The following is an 18,106-nucleotide window of genomic DNA, read 5'->3' on the forward strand; positions in this document are numbered from 1 at the left end:
GTCGCATTGTTCGCTCTAGTGAACAAATCCGATTAAGCCCACGTAACAGTTAACAATGTGATGATTCAATGAGATTTTATTGATTCAGTTACCGAAGTCATTACACGCGTAAGGTATTAAATTTGCATCTCGGCACTCATTGGTTAAGTCATTTAAATGACCGGCTTTCGAAAACTCTGTCTCTAATCCGAGTTACTCAATTCGTTATTCGTATAATCATAGCGATAAAAAACTCAACGCAATAATAGACAAGTTACTGCGCTTATGTCAGTTCTTCAGTCCAACTTTAAATGCATGGCATAGTTAAACTTACTTTCACTCAACCCTATTTGGTAACGTTGCTTTCAAGTGACATTTCTTATTCCGTATACGGCTCTTGTTATTACAACTATATTCTGGCCAGCGATATTATACACGATATATTTTTAGCAACTCCCCTTTTCTTTTTTCAATTTTAAAAAATCTGTAGATACACCGTGTCTAGAAAACGTTTCCTAAACTTTTTTTTTTATTATAAAAATGATATTTAATCGTAATATGCGTGCGTAAACGGAATTTGCAATTTTCGTCGAAAAAAAAAGAGTTAAACTTTTTTTATTTGTGTACCGCACTTTTTCTACACTTGTTAAAAACCTCACGATTAAAAGTAAATTCTATAAACAGCCATACATTAATCACTTATCGTTGATTGCATGTTTACTGTATGCCGAGCTAAATGATTCACTCTGAAGATAATTTATCTTTACAAGCAATTACGCAATTTATTTTTAAATACAAATTCGATCTGTTTTAAATGTTTAACGTTTTTCACAATTTCTGCGAGTGTACATAGTATCATTTAAATCCTCGTATCATTTCATATTTTAATTGACACATGAAATAATTTATGATCAATTTGTAAACGCACCGCCCGACAGACGTGTATCACTTATCCGTAAAACAGATTATATTGAAGTGATTGATGACATCAGCAAAATCGATTATTCTAACGTGTTGTCACGATAAAAAATGGATTTGCGTGTAGTGACGAGACAATAGAAATGGAAATGGAATAATATTACAATAGATACGAGATTCCTTACAGATTGTCTTAAGTTACAATTAAGATTTGCTTAAGATTGAAAACCACTATAGAAACTAAGTCAATCGAGATCGAACTTCAGGTAGGAACGATAGAAAGGTATAATAGGAAAAAAAAATCTGAAAAGCAGGGATTGCCAGATAGTTCCCGACGGACGTAGCGAACTAAAGCTGCGGTAACAAATCGAGAAACTTCGTGAGAAACGAAGAGAGAAACTGGAAAGCTTAAAAGCCCTTGACATAATCTTGATTCACGTTGCTTGCTAGCAACGGTATTTGAAAGATCTCAGCCCCCTTTTTTTTAACCGAAAGACAAATGGCCAGCATGCGTGAAGTCATTCCTGAATTATTCATACAATACCTACTGATGCTTTGAGAGTTGAATAGACAAAAAACAGGGTAGAATATCAAAGCGACCCGAAATACAAAATTAGGGAGACTGTACATATATTGCATATAGCATCATGTATCGCAATACTGTTTCAATCTTGTTAAATGATCGTTGTCAAACACAAAAACTATAATATTAGTTAATCTTATTGTCAGTGGAAAATTCAACTACCACTCAATATTAATATTCACACTAAACAATTCTTTCGCGGCTTCAGTTTCGACAAAAGTAAATGATTGGAGTGTTGATGCAATTTCATTAGTGACATTGCCGAAGCAATATATGTTTCATTTTTATTACGAAACGTAGAGATTGTGGATAACGCGAAAATCCCCATGAGCTGCAATGTAGCACGATAAACCGTGTGAGCTTGCGGTGCAATGGCAGTAGACTTTCCCGTCACAGTGAATATTGAACTAAGTGCGATTTATATCACCGCGGGGATCACCAAACAATTCGAGATGAAGAAGGAAGAAGAATTGGACGAGACGACGCTCATTACGCGTCACTCTTGAGATGCAATCGTATTATTTTACCCTGTGTACATTTATAAAATCGTATTTCCTAAGAAAGTAGTCGAACTGTTTAACCGGCATTATATATCTTGCTAATACGTGTCATGTGATTTATTACCAGTTCAGTAATAGTTTAATTGAGGTAATTGTATCGTCTTACATATCGTCCTTACTACGATTATCCGTAACCAAGTCGCAAAGCGATAAGTGCTTATACGGCATATACGTGTTATTGATCACTATAATTATAGGTATACATGCCTATAGCTATGTATGATCGTATGCATAACTGTCCTATTATAACTGTCCGATTATACCTCGCAGTCCGTAGTGAAACATGCTACGAGTATCAAGCTCGTGCAAAGCTCTTGCATTCGACAGTTTCTCTTTTTATTGTAATAATTCGCAACCGTCAGGTTGTTTCCTCTTGAATTTTATATGATAACTATTTAAAAATGTAGTCGTTATTATATAAAATTTAACCGAATTTTATCCAATCGATTATAATATAATTTTGTACGAAAGATATATTTATACACTGTTTAGTATTAAAATCAATAAGAGAAAAGATATATAATTGTGAAGTATCTTATATCCTCGAAAATTTTATATATCGCGCGTAAAGATATAATTAGCAATATAGAATCGAAATAATGTATTTAAATACAAATGAATGCGGTATGCAGAATAGATCGCGCAAGTGAGAAACGAAATGAAAATACTGAAAGTAAGGGGCAAAAGAGAATCCTGCGCGCATGGACCTACCCAAATGTTCGATCAGCATCAACTACCCGGCAAGCTTTCTCCCCGGGAGTTCCGACGACGTAATAGATATAGATAGCAGTCCGATATTTCCTCCCGACTATTCGATAATTTAACATTTTCTTTTTCTCTGTCTCATCAACCGATGTAGGTATATGACACAAATTTCCAATAACTTTAAATTACTGTTCCGGTAAATAACATCGAAATATTATTTTTCTCCGACCGTTCGACGGCTGATAATCGAGTTTTCGCGCGTCTCGAGAATGGGAAGGCCCTGAGTCGGATTTCGTGCAGATGAGATTGCACACTATGGTGATCCTGCTTTTGGAAACACGAGAATGAACTTTTTTTCTGCAGCGATCGAATAATGGCAGGAAGCCTTCATTTCCCCTACCACGTCCTCCTACGCCTTAGCGCCTTTACCTTCTTCACCCTGCATCGCGATCACTCGCATCCCCATTGAACTTTCACAGCACATAGTATTCGGCTATGTATAAAAATAAATGTCCTCTCGGGCCACTTGAATAATCCAGAGATTGCCACTCCCTCACACACTGTATTTCACCCTCCTTTCGGTATCTCCGCGAGAAGGAATTGCCACCATTCCCCGCTGAATTTTTATGGGCTTTTAATAATATATGCGCGGGGTCGAAGATCTCAGCTCTGTTACTTAAGTGACGAAAGAGGTTCTTTATCCTCCTCTCCCGAAGCTCGCACTACATTTATTTCTATTTTCTCACTTTTTCGAGGGCGGACGATCTCATCGTGGAAGCAAGACGTTCCCGCAGTAAGAAAAAAAAAAGAAGACAAACTCTCTTAATCACTCGAACAAGAACAAGCTCATCGTGTATTCCGTAACCACCCTTGTCTCCATTTACACGCCTCCGTGAAGAAAAGTTATCCTTATCTCTCGTTAAATTTTCACCGTAAAATTTCGTGCGTGTAAAAATATATCCCTATATGAGATTTTGCACATCTCGACTATTATACGCGAAGATATAAATCTTATCCTTCTTAAGGATATTTACGACTACCGTTCGCGCTTTCGCATCACTTTAATAATAAGCGAAGGCAGTAACTTCCCTTTGGCTTGGCATTAAAATTCCTATCGGAAAATTCGCTACATAAAATAATAAACGATCTTTCCTGTTACTCGAGCAAGGCGCGGGATTATCCTGTCGCTACATTCATCCCTCCCGCAACTCTTGCGCGCGAGCGCCCCGTCGCCATCCCCCTTTGCACCCCCTTTATGCATTCTATTCGACGGCTCGCGATCGCGAGTCATTAATATTTCCCATTAAAAAAAAAAAAAAATTTTTTTCGCATACAGACCATCAGTGTCAACCGCGTAAGCGCCGTAATCCGTCACGCATTTCCGCAGCGCGCTCCCCTCGCCGGAAGTCCTCCGCAGTCCGATGAGAGATGGTCACGTGTGGACGAGTTATCGGACGGGGATTTTCACACGGGGACGGGGGAAAGAGGAGGGGGCGGTTATCGAATTTTTTTTCTCTCTTTCTCTCTCGTCAAGTGCGGTGATCGAGTTGGCAGGAGCCAACCGCGCGGAAGCGGACACCCGACGCGATATACTCGTCGCGACGTCCGGCCACCAACTGTCGGCTGCGCCTCGACGGGACGTCGACGCGACGCCCGAAGACGTCCGAGGACGACCGACGACGCGACGCGACGCGGAGCGTCCTCCGTGTCGGCGACGTATAGCCGTCGCTGGAAGTTGACTGCAATTTCCTGCGGGCACCGCACCGGAGAACTGCGTCCGTTAGGCTGCAACTCCGCCGCACGGAGCAGCGATAGAAAGGGAGAGCATCGTGGTTTTGTCGCTTGCGCGAGAGTGTCTTTGGAGGGGTCAAAAGGAGCATTCGCGCGAAGTCATGCTTGACTGCTCGAGCATCGAAGTCGCTGCAGTTTCATTATGACTTCTGTGTAACACATCGGGGGAGAGACAAAAACTCAGAGCCCTTTTGGAAATTCGTAACAAATAATTAACATTCTTCTTTAAACATCCTTCTTTGAAGGATCATCGTAATATGATATACGTAAAACTTGTGCGCGTGTGGACGTAATATGTAATATTTAATATACTCACTGCACTGCACTTTGAGAAAGTTATGTCTTAGAGTTAATGAGAAAACTTTGGAGAGAGTTTAGTTTACTCCTCCGTCTCCTCTTTGTTCAAGTAATCATAGCCGTCGTAGTGCGGACCAGTGCATACTTGTCAGTAGTAATGATCAATGATGAATCAGACTGCCAAACTATTAAGGGTGACTTCGACTAAACTCCGATTAATTTAATCGGCGATTATTAAGTCATTTCTCAACTATTCTATTAACCCATTGAGTTTTAAGATATCCCTACGCGCTCTCTTTGTTTAAATCCTTGTGTAACTCGGGTCCTAATTAAAATTTTTAGATTTGTATTCAAAGGTGAAAAGAGTTGCTCTTTCCGAAAATCTGGACGGGATGGGATATCTGATAAGAAAAAAGATATAAAGGTTGAGAAAGATTTAAAAAAAGTAATCCCTCCTTTCTTACTGAAAAATATTCAGCTAATAAATAATTCCGACTACCTTCCTAAAAAATCTATAAAATTTTTATAGATCGCTTAAATAATAATTGCATCAATTTATTCTACTCAAGAAAGAAGAAATTATTTATTAGATGAATATTTGTCAAAAGACAATCACTTACTTTTCTTATTTTCTCTTTTAACCTTTATATCTTTTCTTTTTCATATGTCCCGCCTTATTACTGACTAGATTTTCGGAAAGAACAATTCTTTTTATCCCTAAATACTAATTGCGGTCTAAAAATTTTGATTAGAATCCGAAATTGCAAGGATTTAAAACAGAAAAGCGTGTAGAGGCCTCCTAGAACTTAATGAGTTAACATGAATATAATTATTAATGTTTCGTTGTTTATTATGAAAAAAAGATTGGATTAGATAGAACGAATCATATAGTTAGAAATTTTGGTTTATTACTATCTTCTCTTTGTCCAAGTGGTCATAGCTGTTATAGTGCGAACCTATGCATGCTTGCAAGTAGTAACGATCAACGATAAGTCAGACTGCCAAATTATCAAGAGTTACTTCGACCGCAATTTATTTAATCGAAGGTCTGAAGTATTTTGTTAATATGAATAGAATCATTAATGTTTTGTTGTTTATCGCATGAAAAGAAGATTGGATTATTATAGGTACAATAGTTCAAAATTTTGGTTTATGCAATTCTGTCAATTGAATTAATTACCAATTAAGTTTGGTTCTGATTCTAGTTTAATTTCTTTTACGTGAACAAAAAAAGGATTTAATCTCTTCGCTTTGCTATCGCTGCATATGTGCGCGAAGTGTACTTACAAAACGGTTTATTATAGAGAAGGTCATCGTAATATCTTCACTATTTCTAACGAATAAATGTAGTTTTAAAAAGAAGTTGTATAGTGTGAGAGTACGAATGATATATGATTAACAAAGTATTTATAATAGTTTTAGATTATATTCTTTTTAATTTGAGAGATGGTCATTTTATAATATTATAGATTCTTTAAATGTAATTATTATAGAATGCTAAGATAAATTTAAGAAAATATATAAAATGGCTTTCAAATAATCTCCAATACAAAAATTTGTATTTAAAAATTTATTGTGAGTTGTCAAAGCACAAATAACTATGCGAGTTATATAAAAATAATTCGAGTATGTGATGCGACAATTTATCCGAATATTATAGAAGAAGAAACATTATTTATTTCTTGTGTTAAGGAAATCAATGCAGAGAGATCAAATTACTTCACATTTCAAACGTTTATGGGATTGATATTAAGGTTGCGTTCGTTTGAACGCTTTCAGCGCTGAAAGTATCGCTCTATCTTTGTTTGATATTCGATGTGCAACGAAGATAGAATGATGCTTACAGCGCTGAAAGCATCAAGCCTAACATAAAGAGAAACTAGATACGAACGTTGATTAAATAATACATTTAGTAAGTAGTAATTTATCATTAAAATATTTATATAAACTTGAAGAAAATATTAAAATAATTTAAATGCAATTAAATTTTGCATTCAAGATTATGTGAACATCATATTGTTATATTATTTTAACATCCATTGCAATATAATATAATAATGAAAATAGATAGTTAAAATTAAAAAAACATCAATAATCTTCAAATCTAAAAAGAAAGATTTTGAACAAAACATTTTGTTAATCATAATACCTGTCCCTTTGCACTGTACAATTTTTTCCTCAAATATTTATTCGTATTATTAAAAACGATGGAAATATTAAAGTAACTGATTTATTTATAAACGTGTGAATATGTATGTATATCATGCATATGATAATTTAATTTAATATGTTTAATAAATATACATATCTGACACAAATAAGAGGACTGACCATTATTTGAATTCAATGTATTTACATAGATATAAATTTTTATTTGAAACGAAACCTTATCTTCTTTTCTCTTGTAAACGCTTCCAATCGATTCTCTATTTTTATACGTAACAAAGACAAATCCCTAGAGAAATTTGATTTATTTCAAGATATACGTATTCTCCCCTATATTGTATAATTTATGATACTCTAATGAGACTGTATACATTTTTGTTGTTGAACAAAAATTTCTATCGTCTTGTATTAATTGTACTAACAAATATCATTTTAACTCATTCAATTAATTTACTATATTTCTTTGTTTTATTTTCGCGTTAGGAGATTCATTGAATAAAATTATTGATTTATTTTTATAATTTTATCTATTTCTTAATACAATTACATAAAATAGTAATGAATATAAAATAGTAAGGAATAAATCTTGTTTTCTTGCTATCTATGCCAAATATTTATAAGATATAGATATAATGTTGCTATATATCTACTATACTTTTTTAGATTATCATAAAATTTAAATAACGCCAAGAACCTACATAGCAATGTTAAATGTCTAATTACTGTACAGATTTCGAGATTCCACAATCTTTTGAATTAATGAACGAAAAGAACCTGAGTTATATTAGATTATATTGCGTTAAATCCATCTCTACATTGCTTTAATTTAACTTGACGTTACATTTAAGAGCAGTAATATTTGTTAAATTTATATTTTGCAAGAAGTAGATTCATGGATTAAAGCGAGAGAAGCTCGCATTTGTACTGAAATTAATGTAGAGAACGTGTCGTGAATAAAGTCTCAGTTATTACTGTAAGTACTAAGATGTTATGTTTGCATTGTATTATTCCTCTCGTTGTGAGAGAGAGAGAGAGAGAGAAAGAGAGAGAGAGAGAGAGAGAGAGAGAGAGAGATCACAAAACATTAAATTATTAAACTTATCTCTTGTCAGTGGAACGAAATAAATGATAGGTTCAATTTACTTTGTAACGAAGAGATTCTAATAATTAATATCACGGATTTTGTATTATTTATTTACATATTATACACTATCATATTTATAACTTATCTGTAAAATATTTTGGCGATATAGTATATTTATGCAATTCTAACATAAGCTTCGTTAATTTTTTGCTAGTTAATATACGCATATATTATGCATTGTGATTCCTTTATTTTCTCTAACTTTTCGCTCATATTTAATATCAAATCTATAAATTATTCGATTGTCAGGTCGTCATAATATTGCAGGACTATCCAACATTCAATACAAAATAAATAAAATTCAAAATGAAATAATTATGTTTAGCGTTAAAGACTGACTATGATCTATAATCCGAATAACTATATAATAGATCTATTTATAATTTATAATTTCTATTTATAATTTTGTAAAAAGAAATTGGCAATATGAGAGTCGACGCGGTTATTATTAGTGCGTAATGTCAAAAGACAGATATATTTGCATATTACCGGACGTTTCGGCTCATCATCAACGGTACAACAATAAATTATTCTCCATCATGAGCCTTCGGATTAGGAGGTCGGAAAATCATGAGAACTAAATGATTGTTATCAGATGCTATACAGTGTCGTGCGATCTATCGTGACAATAATATGTCATAGGCACTTTAATCTTTAATGTAATTTTATATTATTGTTGACCATCTTCCGTTCTCCGGACTATCTGATAGCAATCATTTAGTTCTCATGGTTTTCCGACCCCCTAATCCGCGCGAAGGCTCATGGTTATGATGGAGAATGGTTTATTGTTATACCAGAGAGAAACCTGAGAGAGGCCATCCCGGATCCCGGCCTTTTTCGTGTGTTGCTGTGTTGCATTTTCCGACGCGCCGCCTGAGAAAGTGCAACTCAACTACGTCGTATCGCTCGGTAACCGCACATGGTTTGCGTCCGTGCTAATGGTTCGTGTCCAAACTAGCCAGCTGGAGGGGATCATGGTATATATTATTAAACGATATTGCAAATATTGCAGATATCAAACTACAAATCTACAATATCAACTTGTATCTATATGTTTAACTCATATCAGAATCATAAAGGGAAAACTGACTGCTGTGTGAGGCAAGCGTATGGCATTTATTGTTAAAATGAGACAAATGCATAAACGCGAAAGTAAAAACGAGACGTGTAGTGACGCCGCGGCGCTTTTGAAGTTGCCGCGGCGCGCGGGAAACGCGGGAAGCGCCTCCGCCATATTGATGACGTATAACCTTCTCCTTCCATGTCCAATTCCAGAAGGCGGCTGACACGGAACGGATCGGCTCCGGAACGAGCGACGTCGCGACTCATTTAATTGGTAAGTATAACACATATTAATCTTGCATGCATTATATTCACTGCGGTATCTATCGCGTAACATAGATTTAGCGCTCGGGTATTGATATTTCTTAAAAATACGTATTCCGCGATACTTGTCCGGCCGAAGGCGCGTCGCACGAGCAATCGCGAAAGTGACGATCGTATTTTCGAGTGTCGTGCCGCGAATATCGCGGATATTTGCCAATAAATATTAATACGCTATTCGCTAGAATGCAAAAGAACAATTGTAGTAATAAGCGAGTTAGTAAATATTTGATTTCTCAAAGTTCGGAAAAATCATGATCGCGAAGTTGGGTACGGAACGCGTAGCGACGCCGCGGCGCTTTTGACGCGTGAAGTTGCCGCGCGGAAACGAAGCGCCTCCGCCATATTGATGACGTACTCCCTTCCCTTTCATTTCCAGAGAGTGGCGGGCACGGAACGGATCGGCTCCGGAACGAGTGGCGTCGCGAATCATTTAATTGGTAAGTTTGACACATATTGATCTTGCATGTATTATTCACTGTGGTATCTATCGCGTAGTATAGATTCGACGCGACGCTCGGGTATTATAATGATTCTTGAAAATACGTATTCTCTCCGCGATACACACACACACACTTGTTCGGCAGAAGACGCGTTGCGAGGGTAATCGCGAAAGCGATCATATTTTCGAATGTCGCGAATATCGAGGACGCGCCGCGACGCCGCGCGCCGCGACGCTTTCGGTACAAGAAATTGCCGAACAGGAGACGATGAAGCGCCTTCGTCATATTAATTACGTTCTCTTTTTATTTTCAGAACGCGACGAATACGAGACGGATCGGCTCCGAAACGAGTGGCATCGCAACTTATTTAATTGGTAAGTTTAACATGTGTATATATTATAAAGTGATCTGAAAACGACACTGCGCAAATAAATATTTATTTCCATCAGTAACAATTATTAATAAAAGATTATAGATTATTAAATGCTTACCTCGCGATCTGATACATTTGGTCTTCGCTTCCTTAATTTTGGCTCTTCTTTTTTTCCGTATTGTTATTTCTTCGTGGCACTCACATCTGTTTTCTAAAACAAACAAAATATTTATTAAAGGCGATTACAAATAATCATTAGAATACAATGACTGAAAGTATCATACAAGATATGGCAAACCTACGCGAAAAAGCAATATTGCTTGCTTGCTTACACACCACTTTATAAAGTATTTAATTTAGGACAAATATATAGGGAAGAGGTTAAAAGAAATACATGCTTAAAATAAAAATAAAAAAATTACTTTTACACACAAGTTTTATTCGTAATTTCAATACATTTTTAATCAAAGAATAACATCTTAATGATAATGCATTTTTCAGATATCAACTTGTATAAAATTTGATAAGAAAAAATCGAATCCTGATATAATATATACTATTATAAATTTTAATTATTTAGAAATATTTGATATATTAACAAGTAATATTTTATATATATTTGTTAATATTAGTCATGTCATAAATAATTTATTAAGTGTATTTAATAAATCTTAAAATATAATCTAAAATATTTTATTTATTAGATAATGTACTAAATATGTAATATACTGTATATATAGTGTATTGCATGTTTAATTGTTTAATAAATAAAATATTTTAGATTATATTTTACAATTTTTGAAATATTTTAATAAATTATTTATGACATGATTAATATCAACCAATATATATAAAATATTACTTATTAATAGATATTTCTATTTCTAAATAATTTTTAAATAATTAAAGTTTATAATAGTTTAGATTATATCAGAATTAGATTTTTTTTCTTATCAAATTTTATACAAGTTAATATTTAAAAAAAGTATTGTTATTAAGATGTTATTGTTTTATTAAAAATTTATTGAAATTACAAATAAAACTTGCGTGCAAAAGTTATTTTTTTTTTTATTTTAAGCATGTTTCTTTTAATCTCTTTCCTCTATTCGTCCGAAATCAAATATTTCTTTAAATTAGTGGAAGCAAGCAACATACTATATAGGTATCTATAAATATTTTTTGTATATGTGTATATAAAATATATTAAGCATTATCTTTTTCTTATAACAAGAAATCCATATTTATTTTAGACATTATTTTTATTTAAATATTTTTGTATGTTACAGATCAATTTTGTGTATAACTTCTCTGCTGTGTGAGTAAAGAAAAGGGTTCAGATGAAAGAACCCGGGAGGAGACTGAGGAGGCCTAGAAAAGGTATCGGACACCGTTGGAGTAACATTGCGGTAAGCATTATTGCTTATTTGTACTAAAATTAGTTGTTTTGTTTTGATGATTTAAAAAATAATAATTAGAGAAAAAAATTAATCTGAAATTTTATAAAAATTTATTTTTGTGCAAATTCTTTTTGAAAAATGTAATTATTTTAATAGATATTTAATTATTTTAATAGATATTTAATGAAAAACCATTAAGAAATTTTATGTATGTAAGAATTATCTTTTGAATTATTAATTATATTTTGAGCGTTTTAATTTAAATTTTATGTTTGTATATTACAGAATTATTGTGGCGCTGATTGTACGTGGCTGACAACTCCACTGTCGATTGGTGAGTGACAAAAAGGATTATTAATGAGATAACGGATCTATGAAAATTGTATGAGATATACATATTTCTGCATCATTATAATTGTATTAAAAATAAATATAGAATCTCATAGATCCGTTATCTTAAAATGGAGCTATAACGAATTATAACAAATATTTCATCTCGGACTCGTTTTGCGTTATTCAATTTGGTGTGCTAATGTGCTTGAGGCTACACTCGCACAGGTACACAGAGAAAAAATACAATAAATAGAAATTAACGGATCATTATTTTATTTGTCTGAATTCTATTGTTTAGGAAAATAAAACTTTATATTCTTTTAAGTTAAAACATTCAATATATATATTATTTTTAATATATTTAAAATAAGTATAGTTCAATAAACTTTATAACGTTAAAACTTTAAAATAAGTCTTTATTTTAATCCTATTAATAATAATATTAATAGAATTAAAATAAGGACCCGTTTTAAAGTGTAAAAGTTTTAACGTTTTAAAGTTATTGTGAAGCTATTTGAACTTATTTTAATATATTAATAATAATATATATTAGATATATATTGAATGTTTTAACTTAAAAGAATGTAAAGTTTTTTTTTTCTAGACAATAGAATTTAGACAACAAAAATAAAATATTTATATCTATATCTAGAGTTGTATCTTAATAAAGATAAATAGTTCCATAGATATTAGAAAAAATTATGGAAACATTTTTTTGTGTGTAAATGTACATATATGTACATATATATATGTGTTTCACTCCGTTTTGTCTGCTTTCAATTTTGTCCTTCTTTATGTTTATTCATTTTTTGCAGTCTCTGAATATCTTCTTTAGTTTACCTATATTTTTCAATTCTTCATACTGTGAGACCATATCCAAGACTTTCTTCTCAGCTGCAAAAGACAAATAAGATAAAATAAAACAATATAATATCAATCAGTATTATGTTAACGATAAGCTAAACTTACATCTTTTCTTGAAGATAGGCTTCTCTCCTCGTTTAACAGATTCTAGTAGCTCTTCCTTTTTTTGCCGCTTCTTTTCTGCTTTCTCTTTCTTTTTTTTTTCTCCCTTAACTGATTTTCAAGCCTCTGAATGAGATATTTTATTTTCTTTATAACTTTTAGATCTGTCGTTTCTTTCAATTTTTTTGTAAAGTTTTGAGGTCGTTTTCTCGTAACTTGTTAATAAATGCATAAGAATGTCTGAAGGCCTTCTCATCAAACATATCACATAAACTATCAAATCTAGGGTCCCGAGATACAAATTTTTTTACTCGAGTTAACTCTTTATATCTCGGAACTGACTTTTTAGCAGAAATCTCTCGTGGCTTATTCTTATTTTCTCGTTTAAACTCTATTTTCTCAGTTTTTTTCTTACTTTTCTTTCCAAATATTGTCTCATTGTATACCTTGGTACCTAATTTCTCTTTTAATTTCTGTAAATCCTCAAAACTCATATGTTTTAATTCCTCTCGTACTTGTTCCTAAAACACAAACAATTCGGAGCATGTTACCACCCACAAATATATAAACTTTTCTTGTAATAATAGTGCTGTGTTAATTAAAATTAACCTAAATAAAAGCATTTAATAATATGTAGTAAAAATAAGTAGTAAAAATGAAGAAAAACTTACACGATCTTTATCTTCTGTAAGTAGGGACTCTTTTTCATCATTCATGTTGAGTCCTAAGATGTAATTGGAATACAAATTTATCAATCTCTATAACAAAATGGTAAATGTTTAGTATAACGCTCATCCCTCCGATTTTCTTGAAATTTTGTCAAAAAGTTTATTTTTGTGTGTAAAATACATTCTGAGAAGGAAAATCGTTGCTCTCATGTCTCGTTTTTTTTTATTTAATTTCAAAATTTTATGATGTCGGTAAGTAGCAAAATGAAAACTTACGTTTTTAAAATACTGCGCAACTTTATTTGTTACTTTTTAATAAGTATGCGGACAACTTAATTTGTGAATATAGTAACAAATGAAGTTGCAGTATTTTAAAAACGTAAATTATCATTTTGCTACTTACCGACATCATAAAATTTTGAAATTAAATAAAAAAAAACGAGACATGAGCGACGATTTTCCTTCTCAGAATGTATTTTACACACAAAAATAAACTATTTTACAAAATTTCAAGAAAATTGGAAGAAAGAGCGTTATACTAAACATTTACCGGCGGTTTCTCGATTAATCGAAATAACGATAATCAATAATTTGCCTTTTGATTAATCAATATTTGATTTTTCTCTCAACATCGACACACTGACTTCTTTCCTTTTAATTAAATATAATTTAATTAATATCATATATTTATTAATGTGACTTATAGCTGCAGATTATATATCAGTTGAACTAATTCTTTTTTTAATAAATAAGTGTTAAAGAAAGTGACAGAACAAAAATAAGGAACATATGTGGTTACCTATCGGGGATACATTATACATATCGCTTTATGCGTTATATGTATATTACTTTATCACATTGTACATTTTATGCATATTACTGCACTGGCGTTGTACACATGAATCCATTGCGACCGGAGTAAAGTATCCCTCACACCGAATCAGGAGGGAGGGATATGACAATGGGAGGGATATTAATATTATTGCTTAATATCGTAAAAAAAATAAAAGGTCAAAGGATAAAAAATATTTAGATTTGATTATACAATTCCTATATTAATAGTATTTTTTAAATAATTTGTACATTAATATACAGGTAATGTAATGTATGTTATATATAAAGATTATAACAATCAAGTGGTAGGTTTAATATACATTTTTTGACATAATTTCAAGAACGTCTTATCATTCCGTAATTAAAGTGTTTTAATTTTTTTAATTAACAAATTATTTTGACATTGCTATAAAAAAGTCAGAATACTGTATTATTATTAATCTTTCTTACTAATTTATTCCTTTGTTAGTTTTTTATTCATAATTAATTCACTTAATTATTTATTAAAGAATTATTAACAGATGTAATAAATGTATGTATTTTTACTTTAAAATGCGTAAAGAATAATAGCAAATATATTTTTATGTATTATCAAAAACTTACTTTGTTGTATGTTACAGTATCTTTCGACTATACTCTCCTATTTTACAACACTGCGAGTAATGATGGACGATGATAAAAGTTAACAGTAAACTCAGTATGTTAAAATAGTTACAATAGTATTGATTAGTTAATACAATATAAGGGTTGTCTCGGCAAACTACTGGTTTGATTTGAAGATAATATTAAATTTAGATAATATTAGAATTATTGTCGCAGTGCTATATTCATTAATTTTTATTATATGTTCTAATTTTTCAAAACGTAATATTGGTAATATTATTGAAATTAATATATTGTATTAGGGAAGATCAGTTTTTCAGTTTCTGATTTTTAATAAAAGAAACTTTTCAGAATAGCCAATAGAAGTTGAGAGAGAGAGAGAGGGGGAGAGAGAGAGAGAGAGAGAGAGAGAGAGAGAGAGAGACTCCAAGTCGCTCGATCCTTATATTTTATTGGTTAGTATTGTGATTAATGATATTAAACATTGCATGAGTGTTATGAAAAATTAGAACATATAATAAAAATTAATGAATATAGCAGTGCGATAATAATTCTAACTAAATTTAATATTATCTTCAAATCAAACCAGTAGTTTGCCGAGACAACCCTTATATTGTATTGACTAATCAATACTATTGTAACTATTTTAACATACTGAGTTTACTGTTAACTTTTATCATCGTCCAGCACTACTCGCAGTGTTGTAAAATAGGAGAGTATAGTCGAAAGATACTGTAACATACAACAAAGTAAGTTTTTGATAATACATAAAAATGTATGTGCTATTATTCTTTACGCATTTTAAAGTAAAAATACATACATTTATTACATCTGTTAACAATTCTTTACTAAATAAATAATAATTAAGTAAATTAAGTATGAATAAAAAACTAACAAAGGAATAAATTAGTAAGAAAGATTAATAATAACACAGTATTCTGACTTTTTTATAGCAATGTCAAAATAATTTGTTAATTAAAAAATAATAATACTTTAATTACGGAATGATAAGACGTTCTTGAAATTATGTCAAAAAATGTATATTAAACCTACCACTAAATTGTTATAATCTTTATATATAACATACATTACATTATATAAATATGTACAAATTATTTAAAAAATACTATTATTAGAAATTGTATAATTAAATCTAAATTTCTTTATCCTTTGACCTTTTATTTATTTTTTTAATTTGTCGTTTTATGTTCTTGCTATTTATATATGTGTGATTATAACCATACGTAGAATAAAAAGAATGAATGACTTATTGTTAGTTAGATGAACACACACACACACACACACACACACACACACACACACACACGCAAATAAAAATATAGAATGCATAAAAATAAACAAACGGCAAAAAAGAAAGGAAATAAATAGTATTGCAATAGGTTTACTTGCAAATTTATTCATGTTTCTAATGTTTAAAGACCATTTTTACTATTTTATAGTTTAAATTATAAATAATAATAAAAAATAATATGTTGATAGTAAACTTGTAAAAATGTAGAATTGTGTGTATGATGCCAAATAACTATTATAAACGATATGTTAGCAATCTTTAATCAACTTTTTAATCAATTTGAAAGTTGTTCTTACCGTTGTAAAGGAATTGAGAGATAGTGCTGGCATGAGACAAAGAATTGTAACCTCTATTGGTTTTTGGCTCCGCATTATAACAATTTGCAGACATTTCCATAGTTCAATGAAATGATTATTTTCGAGCATATGGAACACTGCTTCTGCAACGCTTTTGCTCTGGGAAAAAGTAATAAAAGTAATAAATTCTTTTTTAAATAAAATTAATTGCAATATAACAAAGAACCTTGCACATTTTATAGATGTAAAAGTGGCAGCATAAAGAGATGAACAAAAATTTTCCTGCTCTACGTTACAGATCTCGACTTCTTTATTATGCTACCAATAATCTAAATACACATACTACTTTTTTTCACAACACCTCCACGGAAAGTTCGACTTTCCATGCCTGTAGAGAGGGAGAAAAGTGACCACTTTCGTCCCTGTTTGGCGGGCGGAAAGTAAAGTAACGGGGAAATCTTAAAACATATATAGGAAGCTTTCCAGCAAGTGACAAGTCGACACAAGTGTCGTTTTGTCTTTGTTACTCATTGCCAAAAAAGAAAGATAAAACGACGTTTGTGTCGACTTGTGTCGCTTGCTGACTGTATCATGACTGAAGATACATCTGAATCAACATCTAAAATACAAAATAGAGGAAATAATCCAATCTTTCAATTCCAAAATTGTAGTGTAAATATTAAATTCACTAATTAATGCTTATTCTTTGTAAAAATTATATTCTTTAATTATATTCTAAAAATTAATAGACGACGATACGAGTCAAGCGCGGTACGTGGTGCGCAAATAGAGAATTAATAGTTACAGAAGTAACGAATTAAAATGTATATACGTACGTATATACATATATTCCAACTTAATAAACTGCGCGCCGATTATTTGTCGGACTTGAAACACAGCTATTGTTGGAACATTAATATTTTTCACAATAATTTCTTTACAGTTTTTTAAATAATTAAATTGTGTAGATTTAATTCCGAGGAGGGAAGGGTATTAATGTTCCAACGATAGCTGTGTTTCAAGTCCGACAAATAATCAGCGCGCAGTTTATTGCGCCCATCGTGTGCTACTTTCGCCCCTTGGTGCACAATATACTATAATCGATTCGATTATTTTTATGTTACAGAAAATATCGACGCGGGAAGGAGTATCTTCGCATTTATCCAAGCAAAACTCTTGTTCTGCTTGGGTAAAAATTCAAAGACGGGGAAGCTAACGTACTCTCGTCCGCCGAATTAATTGAATAAACGAACCGCAGCCGGTTCGTCGCGTTTGCTTCGGGAGTGCCGTTCAAGTAATCGGACTAAAGGACTTTTTTTAAACGGGAGTGCCGTACAGTATCGCGCGAGAAAGAC

The 18,106-nt window shown here is 31.9% G+C and overlaps 1 protein-coding gene, 1 long non-coding RNA gene and 1 pseudogene across 4 annotated transcripts in view; 1 reads left to right on the forward strand and 2 right to left on the reverse strand.

The window, feature by feature from the left end:
- Wake (wide awake) overlaps positions 1–4,373 on the reverse strand; it is an 83,522-nt gene extending 79,149 nt beyond the window's left edge. For all 3 annotated transcript variants that reach the window (XM_071780380.1, XM_071780381.1, XM_071780379.1), the window contains exon 1: positions 4,084–4,373. In XM_071780380.1, coding sequence (XP_071636481.1) covers positions 4,084–4,086 — 3 coding nt within the window. In that variant the 5' untranslated portion in view covers positions 4,087–4,373. The remainder of the gene's footprint in view (positions 1–4,083) is intronic.
- Positions 4,374–9,116: 4,743 nt separating this feature from the next.
- Positions 9,117–17,989, forward strand: LOC139814898 (uncharacterized). Its single transcript, XR_011732614.1, has 5 exons — positions 9,117–9,966; positions 10,283–10,343; positions 11,629–11,748; positions 12,025–12,073; positions 17,878–17,989. It is a non-coding gene; the product is annotated as an uncharacterized lncRNA (long non-coding RNA).
- Positions 12,557–16,946, reverse strand: LOC139814896 (ribosomal RNA processing protein 36 homolog; annotated as a pseudogene).
- Positions 17,990–18,106: the final 117 nt, after the last annotated feature.

Source organism: Temnothorax longispinosus, chromosome 6 (genome assembly GCF_030848805.1).
Source record: "Temnothorax longispinosus isolate EJ_2023e chromosome 6, Tlon_JGU_v1, whole genome shotgun sequence".
NCBI lineage: Eukaryota > Metazoa > Arthropoda > Insecta > Hymenoptera > Formicidae > Temnothorax > Temnothorax longispinosus.